A 21632-nucleotide genomic window follows, 5' to 3' on the forward strand; every position below is an offset into this window, starting at 1 on the left:
GACTCTCGACCTGTTCGGACGAGTTATAAGTGAGTTGAGCTCTCACGCCTCTGGACTCTTGCGTCGTTTGGCCAAGTTATAAGCGAGCAAAGCCCTTGCGTCTAAGTGTCAAAGACTCTCGATCCGCTCAGATGAGTTATAAGTGAGCTGTTCTCTCACACCTCTAGACTCTTACACCGTTCGGTCAAGTTATAAGCGAGCAAAGCCCTCACGCTATGTGTCAAAAACTCTTGACCCGTTCAGGTGAGTTATAAGTAAACTGAACTCTCACGCTTCCAAACTCTTACGTTATTCAGCTAAGTTATAAGTGAGCAAAGACCTCGTGCTAAGTGTCAAAGACTCTCGCGCCATTCGGACGAGTTATAAGTGAGCTAAACTCTTACGCATCTAGACTCTTACACTGTTCGGCTAAGTTATAAGCAAGCAAAGCCCTCACGCTAAATGTCAAAAACTCTCGACCTGTTCAAGCGAGTTATAAGTGAGCTGAGCTCTTATACCTCCAGACACTTGCACTGTTCGGCCAAGTTATAAGTAAGCAAAGCCCTCATACTAAGTTTCAAAGACTCTCGTGTCATTCAGGTGAGTTATAAGTGAGCTGAGCTCTCACGCCTCCAGACTCTTGCATCGTTTGGCTAAGTTATATGTGAGCAAAACCCTTGTGCCTAAGTGTCAAAAACTTTCAACTCATTCGGGCGAGTTATAAGTGAGTTGAGCTCTCACACCTCGAGACTCTTGCACCATTCGGCTAAATTAAGTTATAAGTGAGAAAATCCCTCGCGCTTAATGGTTGGGAATTTGAACGATTTCTAAGAAATTATGATGACGTCAGTGGCAATTAAAAGATACTAAGTGAGGGTGGTCGATCGGGAGAATGATCAAAAAGTCAAAAAAAAAAAATGGCTAAGTGTTGTCCATGTTAGATCCAAGTGGTGTCTACCTTGGAGTTTGAATAGCGGAGCGGCGGCTCTAAACCCTAGTACGACCGGTTAAGTAAAAGTCATTTTCTTGATAGATGACAGGAGTAGTGAACATTATAGCCAAGCATCACATCAGAGATTTGTATATTCGCTTAAGGAAAAGTGTCAGAGATACTTTTTGACTTATCTTTTCTTAGGACGCTTAGAAAAATGTGTATACGCTTTGAACTACGTGCATAGATGCTACAGTGACACCATAAAAGGGGTTCTCATTTATAGACGGAGGTATGCGATATTTTGTGATTATACATGCTCTATTATTCACTACTGCTGTTATTTTTCTCTACTGAGTGTAGGATTGACTTGAGCGTCGGAGGGTCAACACCGAGAACTTCTTCCCGACTCGACACTAATGCTCCTGGTTTTGCAAGACAGCGAGGAGTCTACTTCCAGTCAATAGCAAAGCCACGTTCCCAGCCCGCCATCTTCTTCGCTTTCGAACAGGATCAATATCATTGGGTTTCTCATTGTTAAGCCTATCCCCATGTAGGTTCTATTGGAACTAAGCAGGTGGTTTATAGCATTTCTATCGTAATGTCTGGCAATGGTCCTTCATTCTAGTAGTTCATGTCTAGTCTCAACTTACCTAGTCTTCCTACTCAGTCATCATAGTCAGGGTTTTCTCTCGGTTAGTTCTTCATGGTAGACGCAATGCCCGAATTGCTCTTCTTATAAAGCATGTTCCCCTTCTTGACTAATAATTGTCTCTTACATTCAAGGTGTAGATGAATTAAATATGCGTCGAATTACTCTTCTTATAAAACATATTTCCCTTCTTGACTAATTGTCTCTTACATTCAGGGTACATTTGGTTCAAGTTATCATGTATAACCTTGGCCAGGTAATCACATAACCAACGTTATGGGGAATAAAACATAATCAAATATTGTTTGATTCAACCTAGTTAATGCAACAAAGACTTATCTGTTTGAAGGTTTTAATGAATAACTTTGTAAAAACCACCCTTCTTACTACTACTACTACTCTCTAAGAGTGACCGTTACTTATCTACTAACTCTACTTAACCGGTATAATTAAGAACGAGAAATCCCTACCGAAAAATTTCGGCAGAGTCTCCCCTGTACCGGTGACCAACCACAGGCGGCTGGAACATATAATCACACGACCACGCAGTATAATAACTCAAATAAAAAGAAGGAACTACTCTAACAATAGCAAACAACTATATCACTCCAACAATAGGACCCAACTACAAGTGCGGAATGAACTTAATTACAATCTCAACTCATAATAACATTTAAAGAGAACTAGAACATAAACTGAAACTCTAAACAGGTAAATCCTGAACATTTGCTAGCAAACTCTGGATCTCTCCATAGTCCAGTCATCACACACCTTCATCACCACCACCTTGTCGCCTTCCTTGCTAAATCTTTTCCTTTCCTTTATCTGCAGTAGGAGGAAGTGCAGTCTATAAGCATAAAGCTTAGTGAGCGCTATCTACTCACAAAAACTCGATATGCATGTATATAAATAAAAACATGCTAAAACTGAATGCTAACATGTAAAGCTACTCATGCTCATAAATAGCAAAGGAATCATGCTAACTGAAATATTGAACATGTATAGTTAATCATGCTCATAAGAATGAAACTATAAAAGAAGCATACTAAACATGTAAAGCTACTAAACATGTAAAGCTAAACATGTAAAGCTACTAAACATGTAAACTACTAAACATGTAAAACTACTAAACATGTAAAGCTAAACATGCTGAATAATCTAGTAGCAAGGAAACAATTGAAACTACTACTGCATGCTTACTAAGAACAGCAAGTAAGTATAACTAACTGAAATACTAACATGTGAAGCTAGTCATGCTCATAAATAGCAGTAGAAAGTCTCAATGGCATGCTAATATAAAAGAACTAACTTGCTGAATTTTTAGAGATAGAAATGACTATCTTGCTGAAATAAAACTAAGACAGTTAACTTGCTGAAATTGAAACAAAAGAACTATCTTGCTGATTTCTGAACTTAAATTAAGTTTATTTCTTTTGTTCTAAAAGCTTATATATATATGTATATATATATACTTCAAAATAGATAATAAACTTCTTTTGGGCCCGGCATTGTACCACTTTGCGCGCATTCTTAGTAAGAATCGAGGTAGCTAATCCCGAAACTACTAAGATACTTCTAGGTCATGTGCCTAGGGGCAACTTGGAGCCCATCCCTTCTAGGCCATGTGCCTAGGGGCAACTTGGAGCCCATCCCTTGGATCTTGTGTCCGGTACATGCCATTTAAAAGTAAAATACTTTTTATCTTTAAATACTTCTTATAATAAAATGCCTTGGCATTTAATAAGCACCTTGTGTGCCAAAATCCCTAAAGTCTTGAATTCAGGATTTTACTTAAGGCCTTAGCCTTTTCCCTTTCTTTTCTTTATCTTCCTTTTACTTGTTAATACTTCTAGAAGTATTTAATAGGATCCTTATTTTTCCATTAGAATACATGGCTGTTCATGCTTGTTAAAATAGCAAATGGAAATAACTTTGAGCTTACTAATCATGCTATAAAATAGAGCTAAAGAAAGCAACTTTAAGCTTACTAATCATGCTATAAAATAGAGCAAAGAAAGCAACTTTAAGCTTACTAATCATGCTGTAAAAATAGAGCAAAGAAAAGCAACTTGAGCTTACTAATCATACTGTAAAAATAGAGCAAAGAAAAGCAACTTGAGCTTACTAATCATGCTATAAAATAGAGCAAAGAAAGCAACTTTAAGCTTACTAATCATGCTGTAAAAATAGAGCAAAGAAAAGCAACTTGAGCTTACTAATCATGCTGTAAAAATAGAGCAAAAGAAAGCAACTTTAAACTTACCAATCATGCTATAAAAATAGAACAAAGAAAGCAACTTGGACTTTCTAAACATGCTGTGATAAGAGCAAAAGAAAGCTAATTTGATCTTTCTAAACATGCTGTGATAAGAGCAAAAGAAAGTAACTTTAAGCTTACTAATCATGCTATAAAATAGAGCCAAGAAAGCAACTTTAAGCTTACTAATCATGCTATAAAATAGAGCAAAGAAAGCAACTTGAGCTTACTAATCATGCTGTAAAAATAGAGCAAAGAAAAGCAACTTGAGCTTACTAATCATGCTGTAAAAATAGGGCAAAAGAATGCAACTTTACACTTTCTATCATGCTGTAAAAACATGGCAAAGGAATCCCTTTTTGCTGGAATTTATGGCAGCAACTAGACTTACATGGGTACCACATTTAAGAACCAAAGGCACGCTTAAAAGACAACTATAGGCTGAAATCAGGGCTGTCCGGTTTACCAAGAATTCAAAACAGAAATTCCATGCAAGAGATGCTCTAATCTACCCGGTATAAAGAGCTTCAATTCTGTAATAGCATAAATTTAAACTAACAGCATGAACCAATATCATAATCAAGGAACTAATGGCACCAACAGGGAGTGCTATATTTCCCAAACCGAACACCTCTAAGCCTTGAAAACTCTTGGCAGTTCTAATCACAAGAACACCTAAACCAAAATCCTTAAACGAATGAACAAAGAGTTGTTCACAGAACACCTCTATGCATTCAATTCTTAAAGTAAGCTACTGCCATATTAAAAAGAAGTAAGCGAATCTCATATAGAATTCTCTAAGCATGCTATAGAATGCTACGGCAGAAATAACACGAAGAAAAACAAATCTCGGAAGCAAGGAAGAAACCCTAGCATGTATTTCTACTCGGCACTGTGAAATCCGGAAGCAAGGAAAGAAAATCGAAGCTCGGAGCAACTCCTACTGCAGGTGAGAAGCAACTCACCTCGCTGTTCTTGAACTTACAACCGGAGGAAGATCTAGGGTTCGGATGAGCCCCTAACCGAAGGAGGAAGAAGGTTCTAGGGTTTGGAAACTTGCAACTCTCGGCCTCTTCTTGTGCCCGCGCGCTCTCCTTGCCCAGAGAAGCTCGGACTGGTGAAGAATCCGCGGAGGAGGAAACTCGTCGGCCGCCGGAGTCGCCTAGGTGCGTGCTGCGATTTTCGCCGAGAAGGGTTGGCGCCGTCGCGAGTGAGGAGGAAAGGTTCGGTGAGAAACTTTTAGGGTTCGGGAAAACTTAAACCCCTTTCTTATAACTAAGATTTTTATTAGTTACCATACCTTAAATATATTTATTCTCATATTTAGTTAACAAAACAAGCTTAGCTCGATTGGTCGGGCCGGTTGTGCTTGGGTCAGTCCGACCCGAGGTCGTGGGTTCGAATCTCACCTTCAACATTTTTTTTTTAAAACTTCTTTCTTTTTGTAACCCTACTAAACGACCTCCAAAAATTACGTAAAAATACTCTAAAAATTCCTAAAAATCTCTAGAATATTTTAAAAGTATCTCCAAATATTTTTATGGACTTTTAGAACTTGAAATAGGGAAAATTGGGTCGTTACAATTCCCCATACCTTATAAAAAGTTCGTCCTCGAACTTAGAACAATTCTGGATACTTCTGTCTCATACCGTTCTCACATTTCCAAGTGACTTCCTCGTGCTTCTGGTTCTGCCAGATGACCTTCACTAGTGGCACTTCTTTGTTTCTTAGTCTCTTGACTTCTCTGTCCACTATCTGTATAGGTCTGCTCTCATAACTAAGATCCTCTTGGATCTGCACTGACTGAGGCTGGATCACTTGGCTCGGGTCGTGGAGACACTTCTTTAGCATGGAGACACGAAATACATTGTGTACTGCTGACATGTCTTGTGGTAAATCCAGCTTGTAAGCTACTTTCCCAACCCTCTCTATGATCAGGTAAGGTCCTACATAACGAGGACTTAATTTGCCCCTCTTGCCAAATCTCATCACTCCCTTCATAGGAGCGACCTTGAGAAAAACTGAATCCCCTACTTGGAATTCAAGTGGCCTACGGTGTGTGTCAGCATAACTCTTCTGTCTACTCTGGGCAGTCTCAATTCTCTGTCTGATCTTCTGAATAGCCTGAGTAGTTTCATCTATCAGCTCTGTCTGAATGCCCAGCTCTACTTCCATTTCTTTTCTTTCACTTGCTTCCTGCTAGCAGATGGGTGATCTGCACTTCCTACCATATAACGCCTCATAAGGTGTCATCTTGATGGTGGCCTGATAACTATTGTTGTAGACAAACTCAGCTAAGCATAGATACTTGCACCAACTCCCCTTGAAATCTAGTGCACAAGCTCTGAGCATATCTTCTAGAATTTGATTTACTCACTCTGTCTGTCCATCAGTCTTAGGATGGAAGGCTGTGCAGAACTTGAGTTTGGTGCCTAGTGCGTTCTGAACACACTCCCAGAAGTGTGAGGTGAAGCGTCCATCTCTATCAGAAACAATAGATTTAGGAACTCCGTGAAGTCTGATCACCTCTTTAACATGCAGCTGTGCCAACTGCTCTATAGAGTGGGACACCTTGATGGCTAGAAAATGAGCAGACTTGGTCAATCTGTCCATTACTACCCATATTGCGTCATATCCATTTGTAGTTCTTGGAAGACCTGTTATGAAGTCCATGGATATATCTTCCCACCTCCACTCCGGTATTGAGAGAGGTTATAGCATCCCTCCCGGTCTCTGGTGTTCTGCTTTGACTCTCTGGCATGTCAGGCAGGTACTGACATATTTAGCTACATCTCTTTTGAGTCCAGACCACCAGAACCTCTGTTTCACGTCTTGGTACATCTTGGTAGAACCAGGATGCATGGAGTACGGTGTACTGTGAGCTTCTTTTAAGATTTTCTTTCTCAGCTCTTCATCATTGGGAACACAAAGGCGACTCCCCTAATAAAGAATTCCACTGTCTGATACTCAAAATTCGAAATTTTCTTCTTCCTGTATCCCTTGCTTGATCTTTTGAATATCTGGATCTTCACTTTGCTTTCTCTGTATATCCTCAAGCAGGGTTGACTCTAGAGTCAATGCAGAGAGTTGCCCATAAATAATTTCGACTCCAAAGTCTGACAACTCTTTCTGCAGTGGCAGGGCTAATAATGACAGAGACATCAGGGATGCACTGGACTTTCTGCTTAGTGCATCTGCCACTTTGTTAGCTTTACCTGGGTGTATTACATCCTTCCGCTTTCAACTGATGGTTCTCAAAACGCAGGTATATTTTAGGGAACACTGTTGCCCTCTTTAGCTGATCAAATAGATCATCTATTCTGGAAAGAGGGTACTAGTCCTTAACTGTTACTTTGCTCAGCACTCTAAAATCTATGCACATTAGCATAGATCCGTCTTTCTTCTTGACAATCAACACAGGAGCTCCCCAAGGTGAGTGACTAGGGCGGATGAAACCCTTGTCAAGTAGCTCCTGAAATTGTTCTTGTAACTCTTTTAGCTCTGCTAGAGAAATTTGGTACAGAGCTTTTGAAATTGGCTCCACTTCTCTGTTGGGAGGTAATCCAGGTAGCTCTTCTAGAAATACCTCTGGATATTCACAGACTACCCGAACGTTTTCCTGCTTGGGTCTTTCTTGTTATCTTTGTCCTTCCAGTTCTGATTACTTGACTGGGGTCTCTGTTTCCCCACTGTCTTGTCTTCTATCTTGACTGGCTTGTGTTGCGTTCATTGTGCTTTGATGTTGTTCAGATAGTGCTCTCTCTAATACCCTGCTGACTAGCTCTTCACCAATCTATGGTCGGTGAGTTTCACTACTCACATTAGGTGCTATTTCTGGTCTCAGCATTTGGAGCATCAGTCTGACTCGTTCTTTCTCTGTACTTACTAACTCTAGGCAAAGACGAGCTAGCCTATCGAATCTTTTGATCGCCTCTTTTACCGGTAGGTCACCTGGTCTAAATTCTATAAACTCCTCATAATGTTTATTGGTGATCCGTTGACGGAAAATTCTTCGTAAAACTCTATCTCGAAGTCAACCCAACTCATCTGGTTGACTGCTCTCTTACTCTTAACTCGCTCCCACTACATACGAGCATCTCCAGATAGGCAGAAAGAGGCACACTTAATGGTATCAACCTTCTCGACTTCTGGTTAGTCAAGAAGTTCCATTGTGCTCTCAGATGTCTTGAACCAAGCCTGGGCATCCCAGGGCTCAGTCGTGCCTGAGAAGCTTTCTGGTTTCAGCTTCAGCCACTGGATGAGGTATGCTTCTTGTCTTCTAGGTGTTGTGGCGACTTCCAGGGCAACTGATGGGACTTCAATCACGACTGGGGTCTCCACATTAATGGTTGGGGAAGTGGGAGGAGCTGGCTTCTGATTGGCCATTAGATTGGCAATCACTTGCTGCTACTCGCTGTTGAAGTTGAGTAACAACTTCAGAGAGAATAGGCCCAGGGGTTCTGGGCTCTTCGTTCTCCTGATCTTGGTTCTCAGTACGAACGGTACGGGGATGTTCTCTTCTTACCATCTAATTATGCAAAGAAAGAGACTTGCTATCTTCTCTATCTTTTCTAACTTCTCTATCCTTTCTAAACAAACATATGTATGAATCAAGAAAGGAGAAACAGAAACTTCTATCTTACTTAAGCACTTATAAGCAATCACTCTATACTGCAAATAATAATAAAGGAAAGCAATAAAGAAAGAATTTAAATACTTTCTTACTTGAAGACGGCATGGCTGATGCTGATGTGTGTGTGATGCTGGAGAATGGGAACTGCTCTGATACCAACTGTAAAAACCACCCTTCTTACTACTACTACTACTCTCTAAGAGTGACCGTTACTTATCTACTAACTCTACTTAACCGGTATAATTAAGAACGAGAAATCCCTACCGAAAAATTTCGGCAGAGTCTCCCCTGTACCGGTGACCAAATCAACAATACAAACAGTGTATACTCAGCCACAGGCGGCTGGAACATATAATCACACGACCACGCAGTATAATAACTCAAATAAAAAGAAGGAACTACTCTAACAATAGCAAACAACTATATCACTCCAACAATAGGACCCAACTACAAGTGCGGAATGAACTTAATTACAATCTCAACTCATAATAACATTTAAAGAGAACTAGAACATAAACTGAAACTCTAAACAGGTAAATCCTGAACATTTGCTAGCAAACTCTGGATCTCTCCATAGTCCATCCATCACACACCTTCATCACCACCACCTTGTCGCCTTCCTTGCTAAATCTTTTCCTTTCCTTTATCTGCAGTAGGAGGAAGTGCAGTCTATAAGCATAAAGCTTAGTGAGCGCTATCTACTCACAAAAACTCGATATGCATGTATATAAATAAAAACATGCTAAAACTGAATGCTAACATGTAAAGCTACTCATGCTCATAAATAGCAAAGGAATCATGCTAACTGAAATACTGAACATGTATAGTTAATCATGCTCATAAGAATGAAACTATAAAAGAAGCATACTAAACATGTAAAGCTACTAACATGTAAAGCTAAACATGTAAAGCTACTAAACATGTAAACTACTAAACATGTAAAACTACTAAACATGTAAAGCTAAACATGCTGAATAATCTAGTAGCAAGGAAACAATTGAAACTACTACTGCATGCTTACTAAGAACAGCAAGTAAGTATAACTAACTGAAATACTAACATGTGAAGCTAGTCATGCTCATAAATAGCAGTAGAAAGTCTCAATGGCATGCTAATATAAAAGAACTAACTTGCTGAATTTTTAGAGATAGAAATGACTATCTTGCTGAAATAAAACTAAGACAGTTAACTTGCTGAAATTGAAACAAAAGAACTATCTTGCTGATTTCTGAACTTAAATTAAGTTTATTTCTTTTGTTCTAAAAGCTTATATATATATGTATATATATATACTTCAAAATAGATAATAAACTTCTTTTGGGCCCGGCATTGTACCACTTTGCGCGCATTCTTAGTAAGAATCGAGGTAGCTAATCCCGAAACTACTAAGATACTTCTAGGTCATGTGCCTAGGGGCAACTTGGAGCCCATCCCTTCTAGGCCATGTGCCTAGGGGCAACTTGGAGCCCATCCCTTGGATCTTGTGTCCGGTACATGCCATTTAAAAGTAAAATACTTTTTATCTTTAAATACTTCTTATAATAAAATGCCTTGGCATTTAATAAGCACCTTGTGTGCCAAAATCCCTAAAGTCTTGAATTCAGGATTTTACTTAAGGCCTTAGCCTTTTCCCTTTCTTTTCTTTATCTTCCTTTTACTTGTTAATACTTCTAGAAGTATTTAATAGGATCCTTATTTTTCCATTAGAATACATGGCTGTTCATGCTTGTTAAAATAGCAAATGGAAATAACTTTGAGCTTACTAATCATGCTATAAAATAGAGCTAAAGAAAGCAACTTTAAGCTTACTAATCATGCTATAAAATAGAGCAAAGAAAGCAACTTTAAGCTTACTAATCATGCTGTAAAAATAGAGCAAAGAAAAGCAACTTGAGCTTACTAATCATACTGTAAAAATAGAGCAAAGAAAAGCAACTTGAGCTTACTAATCATGCTATAAAATAGAGCAAAGAAAGCAACTTTAAGCTTACTAATCATGCTGTAAAAATAGAGCAAAGAAAAGCAACTTGAGCTTACTAATCATGCTGTAAAAATAGAGCAAAAGAAAGCAACTTTAAACTTACCAATCATGCTATAAAAATAGAACAAAGAAAGCAACTTGGACTTTCTAAACATGCTGTGATAAGAGCAAAAGAAAGCTAATTTGATCTTTCTAAACATGCTGTGATAAGAGCAAAAGAAAGTAACTTTAAGCTTACTAATCATGCTATAAAATAGAGCCAAGAAAGCAACTTTAAGCTTACTAATCATGCTATAAAATAGAGCAAAGAAAGCAACTTGAGCTTACTAATCATGCTGTAAAAATAGAGCAAAGAAAAGCAACTTGAGCTTACTAATCATGCTGTAAAAATAGGGCAAAAGAATGCAACTTTACACTTTCTATCATGCTGTAAAAACATGGCAAAGGAATCCCTTTTTGCTGGAATTTATGGCAGCAACTAGACTTACATGGGTACCACATTTAAGAACCAAAGGCACGCTTAAAAGACAACTATAGGCTGAAATCAGGGCTGTCCGGTTTAACAAGAATTCAAAACAGAAATTCCATGCAAGAGATGCTCTAATCTACCCGGTATAAAGAGCTTCAATTCTGTAATAGCATAAATTTAAACTAACAGCATGAACCAATATCATAATCAAGGAACTAATGGCACCAACAGGGAGTGCTATATTTCCCAAACCGAACACCTCTAAGCCTTGAAAACTCTTGGCAGTTCTAATCACAAGAACACCTAAACCAAAATCCTTAAACGAATGAACAAAGAGTTGTTCACAGAACACCTCTATGCATTCAATTCTTAAAGTAAGCTACTGCCACATTAAAAAGAAGTAAGCGAATCTCATATAGAATTCTCTAAGCATGCTATAGAATGCTACGGCAGAAATAACACGAAGAAAAACAAATCTCGGAAGCAAGGAAGAAACCCTAGCATGTATTTCTACTCGGCACTGTGAAATCCGGAAGCAAGGAAAGAAAATCGAAGCTCGGAGCAACTCCTACTGCAGGTGAGAAGCAACTCACCTCGCTGTTCTTGAACTTACAACCGGAGGAAGATCTAGGGTTCGGATGAGCCCCTAACCGAAGGAGGAAGAAGGTTCTAGGGTTTGGAAACTTGCAACTCTCGGCCTCTTCTTGTGCCCGCGCGCTCTCCTTGCCCAGAGAAGCTCGGACTGGTGAAGAATCCGCGGAGGAGGAAACTCGTCGGCCGCCGGAGTCGCCTAGGTGCGTGCTGCGATTTTCGCCGAGAAGGGTTGGCGCCGTCGCGAGTGAGGAGGAAAGGTTCGGTGAGAAACTTTTAGGGTTCGGGAAAACTTAAACCCCTTTCTTATAACTAAGATTTTTATTAGTTACCATACCTTAAATATATTTATTCTCATATTTAGTTAACAAAACAAGCTTAGCTCGATTGGTCGGGCCGGTTGTGCTTGGGTCAGTCCGACCCGAGGTCGTGGGTTCGAATCTCACCTTCAACATTTTTTTTTTAAAACTTCTTTCTTTTTGTAACCCTACTAAACGACCTCCAAAAATTACGTAAAAATACTCTAAAAATTCCTAAAAATCTCTAGAATATTTTAAAAGTATCTCCAAATATTTTTATGGACTTTTAGAACTTGAAATAGGGAAAATTGGGTCGTTACAAACTTAGTTTAATATTTTACTATATTACCCTCAGTTACAAAATCAACTATACATAATAATAATAATATTATTATTATTATTATTATTATTATTATTTAAACTCTATGTTTTTTTATTTTTTCACATTTCTTTCTTTATTTTTATGTATTTTTTTATTTTTTTGTTTTTTGATGTTTTTTATTTTTTTCATTTTTCTTATTTTTAAAGTTTTTAAACTTTTTTATAATTTTTAATTTTTTATGTTGTTTTTAATTTTTTTTAAGTCTTTTTGTTTTCTAAACTTTTTTATTTTTTTTACATTTTTCTATTTTTTTAAAAAAATTTATGTTTTTTTAACTTTTTTATTATTTTGTATTTTTTATTTTTTACGTTTTTTCTATTTTCTATTTTTTATGTTTTTCCTTTTTTTATTTTTTTTAATGTGTTTTATTTTTATGTTTTTTACAATTTTTTTATTTTATTATTTTTTATGATTTTTTATTTTTTAGGTTTTTTTAATTTTTTATTTTATTTTTTATATTTTTATTTTTCCCTTACGTTTTTTTTTTTGTCACATTTTTCTCTTATCCGAGGATATTTTGGGTAAAAAAAATCATTAACTCCGGAATCAAGAAAACCCTCAGTTTTCTTAGGTTTTCCGATTCCTAGTTGCATGTTCATTTTGCTGACGTATCGAGTATGGAACATTACTCGGGAATCATCGATTACCTAAACCAAACAGGATTTTTGTTGATAACCTTGGATGGATAACTAAGATTATCAAGAATAATCCTCAACTAAACGCACCCTCAAGATGTAGATGAATTGAATATGCGTATTTTCTATACCATTACCGGTTCCAATGCTAAGGTTGGATGATGTTTGTTTCATTCTCCATCTTTGTTAGGAGTTTGGCCAACCTCGAGATGGCTTGCTCTCCCTCAAGTAGACAGTTGCAGACCATGTACTCGCTTAAACTTGGAGGCATTCTCTTTAATTGGTGCGGTGTTGCATCGTTTTCAAGTCCCCAACTATAGATGGCTAGATGAGTTTGTTTATAATTGTGGAGATTCAAATGCACAAGAATTGTTTTATATCTTGCGACTGAAGCAGGCTCTTCGCCGCCAACCATGCCAGTCGAGTTCTTATAGTCTTCAAAGGAGAAAAAAGTTCCAAGTACATTGAACCCAAAACAAAACAAAACAAAGAAGATACTAAATTTGCATGCAACCCCCATTAACAAACACAAGTTTGTATGCACTCTCCATTGGAAAAAATCTTTCTTTTCACTCCCTAGTCTAATATACTTACCTAATTGCCCTTGATATTTTAAGTATAAAAAGTCTAAAAATAAGTATAAATCCTCTTAAATTCAGTACAATTAAACTAGAATCTAGTATATTTTCTATCAAATTGAGTACAATTCTTTTTTCACCTCAATTGGATGAAAAATATACTAGATTTTCTTTAAATGATACTCAATTAGATGTAAAATATACTAGATTTTCTTTAAATGATACTCAATTGGATGAAAAATATACTATATTTTTTTTCAAATGGTACTGAATTTAGGAAGAATTATATTAAATAAGAAAAAAGTCGTACTCAATTTAATAGAAAATATACTCGATTCTAGTTTAAAATACTGAATTTAATAGGAATTATACTCATTTTTAGACTATTTATACCTAAAATATATGAAGGACAATTTTAATTAAAAATATACTCGAATATACTAGATTTTCTTTAAATGATATTCAATTGGATAGAAAATATACTAAATTTTCTTTAAATTATACTCATTTTTGGACCTTTTGTACCAAAAAAATTTAAGGGCAATTAGGTCACAATATGTGCATGAGGAAGTTGAAGCAAATAAAACTTTACATGCAGGGAGTGGAAACAAAGTTTTTTATGAGTGGAGATTACATGCAAAATTCAAGTTTTGATTGGGGATTTTTCTCTACTTTACTCCATGATCAATACATCTGACAAGATTGCGTTGAAAAATTGTCAGGCAAGATCAATATGTTTGACAGAACCACACTTCTAAGCAATCCAAATAAATAGGGTGAAAAGTCCAACCAACAGATCAAAGAAAGTAAATTGAAATGACAAACTATTCTGAAAAGAATATTAGCTGAAAAATTATATTACTCCCAGTGTATGATATCTTGGATGAAGGAGCTGATAAGTATACGACAGACCTTATGTTCCAACGATTTAAGACAGATTACAAGAATTTCATCAGATAAAATATATACCCTTCCGAAGAGAATCGTCTGGTAAATATGCACATATATGAACACAGTGCATCGAACACAATATTTGAAATAAATAAATAAATAAATAGTAGTTCATGCATTGGCTCCTCTGAACTTTCTTAATTTGAAGGTGCACCTTCCCTTTCCATTCAACCATCTTCTACCTCTGAACTTGCTGAAGAACCATCCTCCGATGTGATGGTTGATATGATACTTGTGGCAAAACTCTCACCTTCTCCATCAGATGCTGAGATGCCATCGTCTGGAAACATTTCAGATGGAGCTTTGTGAGAGGATGAATCGTCGGCAAGAGATTCCAGCTCGTCCGAGTTCTCCAGCGGTTGAATCAAGCTCCAATACATGATGGCAGCTGTGAGGACGAGGGTCATCTTTGGATTTACCTAGAGAACCAAAGATGCGCCATGTTAGAGAATACAAGTTAAACGACTTAAACAAAAAAGATCTTAGCTATATTACCTCTATGATATCTTCAGGCAATAAAAAGATGGAGCATCCAAGCTTTCTTGCAACACTTATTATGTATGTAGCATTCAGCCGCTTCTCATCATCTGCCAACAAATGATACAAGAGAAGCAAAAGTGTTTCACTTGTCTATATCTCAGAAAAGGAATAATTGTTAAAAGGAACAATATGAACGCAAACACACAATTGCATACCAGTTTCACCCTTCTTAACAAGATTCCAGTTGACAACCCGCGGCTCCACAGAGCTTAAAAGTTCCAGGAAAAACATGCCATTTGCAAGGCTGGGATCCTGCAAGACTCAGGGAAAAGCAAGCTAAGAGAACTTATGATGAAAACATTAGGGTATAATGTTCTACGATTTGAAGAATATGTTAAACCTTGAAACTCTGCATTTGAGAACGTCTTCCAGCGCTCTTCAGTTTAGTGTTTGCCCATTTCAGGATATCGGCGTCTTTGATTTCTCTTCCTTGAGATTGAGTTCTCAAGTTCTTGAGTAGTTGCAATATATCAAATCTCATCAACTGCCACATAAAGGCTATAACAAAAGGAATAATGAAGAAAAATCAGGTTCATGAGCAAATAATTCTAGTAACATCACGCTGATGCCAAAAAGCTAATCCCCTCTACCAATGGTATGCAATAGGTGTTCAAACATATAACTTGATGGGTACATTTATATCTAAAATCCTAAACTCCCTCCAAGAACTAGACGTGGGATTAAAATTCCTATATAAGTTTCCGATAAGCTCCAATTGCTCTCTTCTTCTTACTCCTTAGTGTCTTGACAACTTTTTGGAAAGACATTTTATGGGGAAGGTGACATATAACTGTGTAATCTTATCCAACACAATAACTCTGATAATGTCAAGCCTATAAAGTGGTGATAAAATTGCAACAAAGAATGAGTGAAGATTTGTAGGGTTTAGTTTCCCAACAAGATTTTGGATCATTAGTCGTGAGGGGCACTCTGAAAGAATTCACACTGCATGTCTTTTGTATAAAGATATGATATTTTTCTTCAGTGTATAAAATCAGTAAATTAAGCAGATGAACTGTCATGCTGAAGCATATCAAATGAAGCAAAACAAGAATGAATGACTCAGTAACATTTGTTCTAGAGCTTCTGCTCAACACTAGAATTATGACTCTATTGACCCCTACAAGAAGAAAGTTGGCATGAAATGACTGCAATGATAAAAATGCAAAAATACAACAAAAATCAGGAAACCATAATGGTCAGCAAGCTTCAAAGAACAGATTGCCAAAAATAATTAAAACTTAAAATTACAATGTTAACATGATTTGATTTCATCAGAAGACGGATCTCCAGTAGAGACTTCAATAACCAAGTTAGAAAGCGTATATTTCTTTGGACTAAGCTAACATGTAAAAGTTCATACGGAAGCCAAAAAGAAGAGGCGAGACTTGTCCTGTAGCAGATTTAGATTGAAACTGAATTGAAGATAATGTCATCAAACTGTCTCATCAAAAGAAACCTACTCACCTAGAATTAGTTTTTTATTTCCTTGAACAAAGTCATTGCCCTCGACATTTACGAGGGAAAATCTCAGTTGTTCACCAATCTGAATTACTTGATTGCAATTTTCCACTTTTCTAAAAGGCATCTTGATGGGTGGCTTTGTTGCTTGCTTCCAGTTCACTGACCCAGAATAGATCCTGTCAAGAACTTCCAGAAGAACCCACCTGGAGAACCAGAATTTAGTAAAGAACACCACTGAAATGAAATGTCATTTAACATAAAGTTAGATGCTTGCCCATTTCTAACATCTTCAAAAACATTGTTAACGAAAGTAGGTATTCCAAGACTATTGATCCACAGCCTGAAAACTCTTTCTTCTCTACACACTTGCACATCATCCGGCATCATTTCAGCGAATGAAATGTTCTTGCTGTCTATTGACAGACCATTCCTGCATGGGACAATCACAGGATTATTACCTCAGGTAATGCAGGTAGTTAGTGACTAAGAGAAATTTATAAAGCAAAGGAAGCATGCAAGTTAATCAAGGGAAATCATTAAATGAAATCATAAGGATCCACCATTTTTTTTATTTTTGAAACCATACTTATGGTGTGCATCTTACTCATGGCTAGACAGTAAGAAATTCAAGTTAAAAGCTTAGCACATCCTGTCAAATTTTAGCAGCTTCCTTAGTGACATAGACTCGCTAATTAATACGGTTTCATGGTTATATTATCTGAGAAACCAAATCTTCCTTAAAATAAAATAGGAGATTAAATTTCCAGAAAGGTTGAGTTTTCAAGTTAAAAGAACTGCAGGCAAAAAACCAAGATAACTTATTTATAAATTCATACCTAAAATGAAATATCTGTGCAACAAATCCAAGATTGAGATTAGAGATGCCTTCCAGAATATCCTCAAATGTCAAGTATCTTTTGCAGCCAATTTTGTCAGCATGCTCTAGCACCATTTTAGCCCTTTCTTCTGGATCTTTGACATCTAGTGTTGCAGGATTACAATGCTCAGGTGCCAGGACATTAAGCAGATATACGTAAGCCACTGCATCCTAGTAATGATTCCAAATGCAAGTTCAGTTACTGCACATTTCACTTTACAATATTTAGTAATCAACTTGAATTCTTCTCAGACACAATGAATTTTGCATCAAGAAAAGGTATATTTGGACTGAACTTTCTCAAAATTGCAGTTTAAGTATTCCATAGACGTCCATGTTTATTTGATAAAATAACTCATAATTTACCCTCATAACAAAATTGGCAGGAAGGTAGCTTGAATTGCAAGTTAACTGGTATTACTGAACTTTTTAACAAGTTCTGCTTTTGTCCCTGATAGGAGCTGTGCAAAATCATCCATGCAATTACACATGGTATATATAGGTGTATATATAGGAATAAATTAGCTTCAAACTATAACAACTCTGGAAGGACACTACCTCAACAATGACTGCATTCTCCTTCAGAAAATATGCAATGTGTTAGCTATTAAGTAAGCAGCATATGCAGAAGACTATTGGGAGGGGCATCCAGAGAAGTTGAATTTGTTTAATTAGGGTGCAAGCAGAGAGGAACTATTGGCAATGCAGGAATTAAAATGGAAGATGGTTATGTCCTAGTTGAGGTTGAATGTTTTGGCTTGGAGTTGATATAAATCAGCTGGCAAAGTGGCAGATGAATACCATTTTGTTGCCTTACTGTGGGTAAAAGGTAAAGTTTTATTATGCAAAACCTACCCTCATAAGAAACATTCAAGATAAGCATTGTTTTGAATTACAGTTGAATTTGTTTATGCATCAGCAGTATGGTAGACAATGCATTCGGTTCAAGGAACAATAGAAATCTGAAATATCTGAGATGTGAGAATTACTTTTAATAGGCTGCAAGCAGAAAACAAAAACACAGCTAGGATAGAATAGTGAATGCCAATCTCATTATATCAATACAGCATGAACACTTCACTTTAAAGTAGGAACATGAACTCAGGACTTTATCTGCTATTTTATCTACCAAGCATAATACCTTCAGATCCGAAGAAAAATTTGTTATAGTTTTTGTGTATCCTCCTCGCTTGAGGTGAAAATTCATCCATTTAAGCAGCATCTTTTCTGGTGATAAATTTAAGAGCTCCTCCACATCCTGTATCAAACGAAGATATCAATAAAGCAATGTTACCCTTTGCAATAAATCAGCAAACAAGCTAATCAACACCAAGAAGGGCATACATGGTTCTCATCTACTAACTCCAGAAGTTCAGGTGTCTTCTTCAGGGTAAGATCTGCTAATAGTTGTATCTGAGAAGAGATCCACGTAACAAATTAAGTACTCATAGCCTGTGCATATAGAAACCAGTGCCTGAACCTGATAAAATTAATATTACCTGAAGAACAAAGGTGGCAAATGGATCAAAGCATATCAACATAGAGGTCTCAATTTTTTTTGGTTCTTATCTAATTGCAAATGGTAAGGAAGAATAAAGAGGGATCAAGAAACTACCTTAATGATCTGCGATATCAAAGCAAGAACAAGATGAGGCTGCATTGGAAAAATTAGTATGTCAGACAAAATTCAAATAGTTTTGCAAAATAGATCAAAATCAAGTTAAAAGTAAGAGGGACATGAATTTCTAGGGAGCTTTATACTTAACAAAGGGTACTCGTTTTACATTTTTCTTATGAAAAATTAATAAGATTGAACCTCACAGTTACAAATTTCTAATGAGGATCAGACTAGCACAATTACATCTTTTTAGCATTATGTATAATCTCTCTTTGCCTTTGTGCAAAAAGAAAGGTTAAGACTCAAAGCATTTTTTTTTTCATTTGGTCTACAGAAAGCAGTGGCTCTTTTTTCTCAAGACTATAAAAGCTAGAGTAAGTAATTTTTCTAGCGATCTCTTTGAAAACACGAAGTGAAGCTTTTGTCTTTTACTTGAGAATTTTTTTTTCTGTAGTGTATAACTTAACATTTCTCTGTTGGATGGCTGGGTCAGAAATCTCAAGCATGTTTCTCTGTAACATACCATAAAGTGAGTATGCATGATTCAAAATATGAATCTAATGCAATTACATTGACAGGGAGACGATCAAAGACCAATATTGACTTCTTTATGTACTTTACGAGTCTACACAGAATACATGTGTGTGAACTATTATGTACTATAACAAAGAATGATTCAAGTTATAACTAAAATTATGATCGTGTGTCAGCACAAGTACTAGTCCATGGTTCCAATAGTAAGGGATTTCCACAAAACCTTAAAGATGATATGTTCCAATTTTAAGCATTCATTGTTTTCCTAATTGATAAGCGAAAAAGAACAATACTATAACTTGATTTAAACAGAAAGAATCTGACATACCCTCCCTTCAATAAGGTCTTGTGTACCAATATTAACGACTGTGCATCCAATTGCTTTTGCAGAGTTTAAGCCCAGAGTATGGTTTTCATTCCTCTCCCATGGGTTCAGCACTCGTTTTGTGTTGATTGCCCTTTCATCTATTGTACCCGGAACTGCCGCATTGATTAATTTACTAACCAAAATCAACACAAAAGCATCAATAGATTTTTTTTTTAAAAAAAAAGAAGGAACTCCAACTCAACATTTAGTGATTGTCCTATGAAAATAGGTCGCTCATAGCCCAAGACCCAGACTAAGTCTTTCAATAATACAATAGCCTAAAATGGTTACAGCTCACCAAAGAAGGACGCCATCTTTCGCCAAGTCAAACAAATCATTCGTAGCTGGATCAAGTGGCAAATAGTTCTTCAAAAACGGGTCATCTCCAAGATAACCATTAATATGTGCTACAGCAAAATCTTGCTCAGATTCTATGATGGTGTGACGAAGTGTGGTGGTGCTGTCCTTCAAGAACGATGAGGAATTCTTCACGCTGCCGTCTTTGTTAGAAGCCCGCGCTTGCAATTCCAAATAAACCTGCGTAATGAAAGAAAGTGCCATTCAGATAAAGAAATGCCAAAGTAGGAGGCAAGATACACGTTTGCAGCCAACAGAGTGTACCCGCAAGAATGCCTCGAAGTCCAACTCATGGTTTTCATCTAGATCGGAAGCTTTCAGGATTTCAGATATGTCTTCCACCGTAAAAACACCGCGGAGAGCCTTCAACTTGGCCAAAACAGGCGACAAAGTTGCAGCTGTGGCATGCCCCGAATCCTTCTTTGCTGAAAGGTACTAGACGATCCCAGATCCAAGACTCATTGCTAAGAAGCGACATTTCCGCTAAGGAAAAAAAGAGAGCTGGGTTCAAAATGCTTACTTTGGATTGGAGGCCTCGTAGCTCGACCTGGGTGAATTGGCTGTGAAGCCAGGGATCGGAAACGATAACGCCGACGTAGCCCGACATCTCCTCCTCCTCCTTAAATCGCGATAACTCAATTGGCAATGTTTCAAAAATCTTCACTTTAAATTAGCAATCGATCAATTTCCATACCCAAATTAAAAAAAAACATCGAATCCTATACAACTATAAATCTGCAAACTTTCTCGCGCTTGAGCGAAGAAATCTCAGACAATTAACGCGAAAGAACAGGGAATTAGGGATTACCAAACTGCTGGGGTTCCAGGAGGCTACCTATGCTCCGCCACTGGCAACATAGCTCGGCATTGGGTTCAAGTTCTTTGCTTTCTCTATCTCTCTCTCGGCTCCTGTTAAATTTCCCTCTTTCGCCAGGATTGGGGATCTGTGGACCGGCGTGGCCGATGGCGGAGGAGGAGGAGGAGATGGAAAGTGACCTCCTCGTTGGAATCTGGCGCCGAGGGAAGGAGATGGAGGCAATTAAGGAGATCATGGTGGAGGTTTGCGTTGTTGGTTTGTGGTGGTGGAAAGAGAACGAACGATGGTGCTGCGCTGTGATTGTGTTGTGCCGCGTATGGGGACGCCGACAGTTTAATGCGCCGAGGACGAAGGGGCGCCTCCTCCTCTCCTCTGCCACGCGTCGTTCTAAGAGCTTGCACACGTGTACAGAACGACAAATCGTGATTCCTAAATCGGAACGTCGTAATTCTGTCTCGTTAGCCAAATGCACCGACAACTTACTTGTATTAATTTATTATTAAATTAAAGAGATATTTCGTTTACCTCCCTCAAAATTACATTTTTCAATAAGGATGAAAATTTTTTTAAAAGATTTTATGTAATTAAGCATTCTAAGACTTAAATTATCTGAGATAAAAAAAAATAAAAGTTAAAATTAATTTAACATAATAATTAAGTTAATTCGGCAACACACATTATATATTTAAATTATACTATATTGTTATTTTTGAAATAAC

At 37.2% G+C, this 21632-nt stretch overlaps 1 protein-coding gene across 3 annotated transcripts; it reads right to left on the reverse strand.

The window, feature by feature from the left end:
• Positions 1-14232: 14232 nt before the first annotated feature.
• On the reverse strand, positions 14233-21219 carry LOC122056162 (fimbrin-3-like). Of its 3 annotated transcripts, none has more exons than XM_042617978.1 (15): positions 20905-21219; positions 20617-20754; positions 20361-20531; positions 20038-20276; positions 19701-19872; positions 18836-18874; positions 18565-18633; positions 18362-18478; positions 17180-17391; positions 16618-16773; positions 16347-16546; positions 15220-15377; positions 15035-15131; positions 14835-14926; positions 14233-14758 (listed from the first exon to the last, which is right to left on the reverse strand). In XM_042617978.1, the coding sequence occupies exons 2-15, from the start codon at positions 20701-20703 to the stop codon at positions 14507-14509; spliced, it is 2061 nt and encodes a 686-aa protein (XP_042473912.1). In that variant the 5' UTR covers positions 20704-20754; positions 20905-21219; the 3' UTR covers positions 14233-14506. The 3 variants fall into 3 exon arrangements, with proteins under 3 accessions (XP_042473912.1, XP_042473911.1, XP_042473913.1); XM_042617977.1 differs by having other exon boundaries at positions 20617-20759; XM_042617979.1 differs by having other exon boundaries at positions 20617-20715; positions 20905-21002.
• Between the last annotated feature and the right edge of the window lie 413 nt (positions 21220-21632).

The sequence above is a fragment of the Zingiber officinale genome, chromosome 3B (genome assembly GCF_018446385.1).
Source record: "Zingiber officinale cultivar Zhangliang chromosome 3B, Zo_v1.1, whole genome shotgun sequence".
NCBI lineage: Eukaryota > Viridiplantae > Streptophyta > Magnoliopsida > Zingiberales > Zingiberaceae > Zingiber > Zingiber officinale.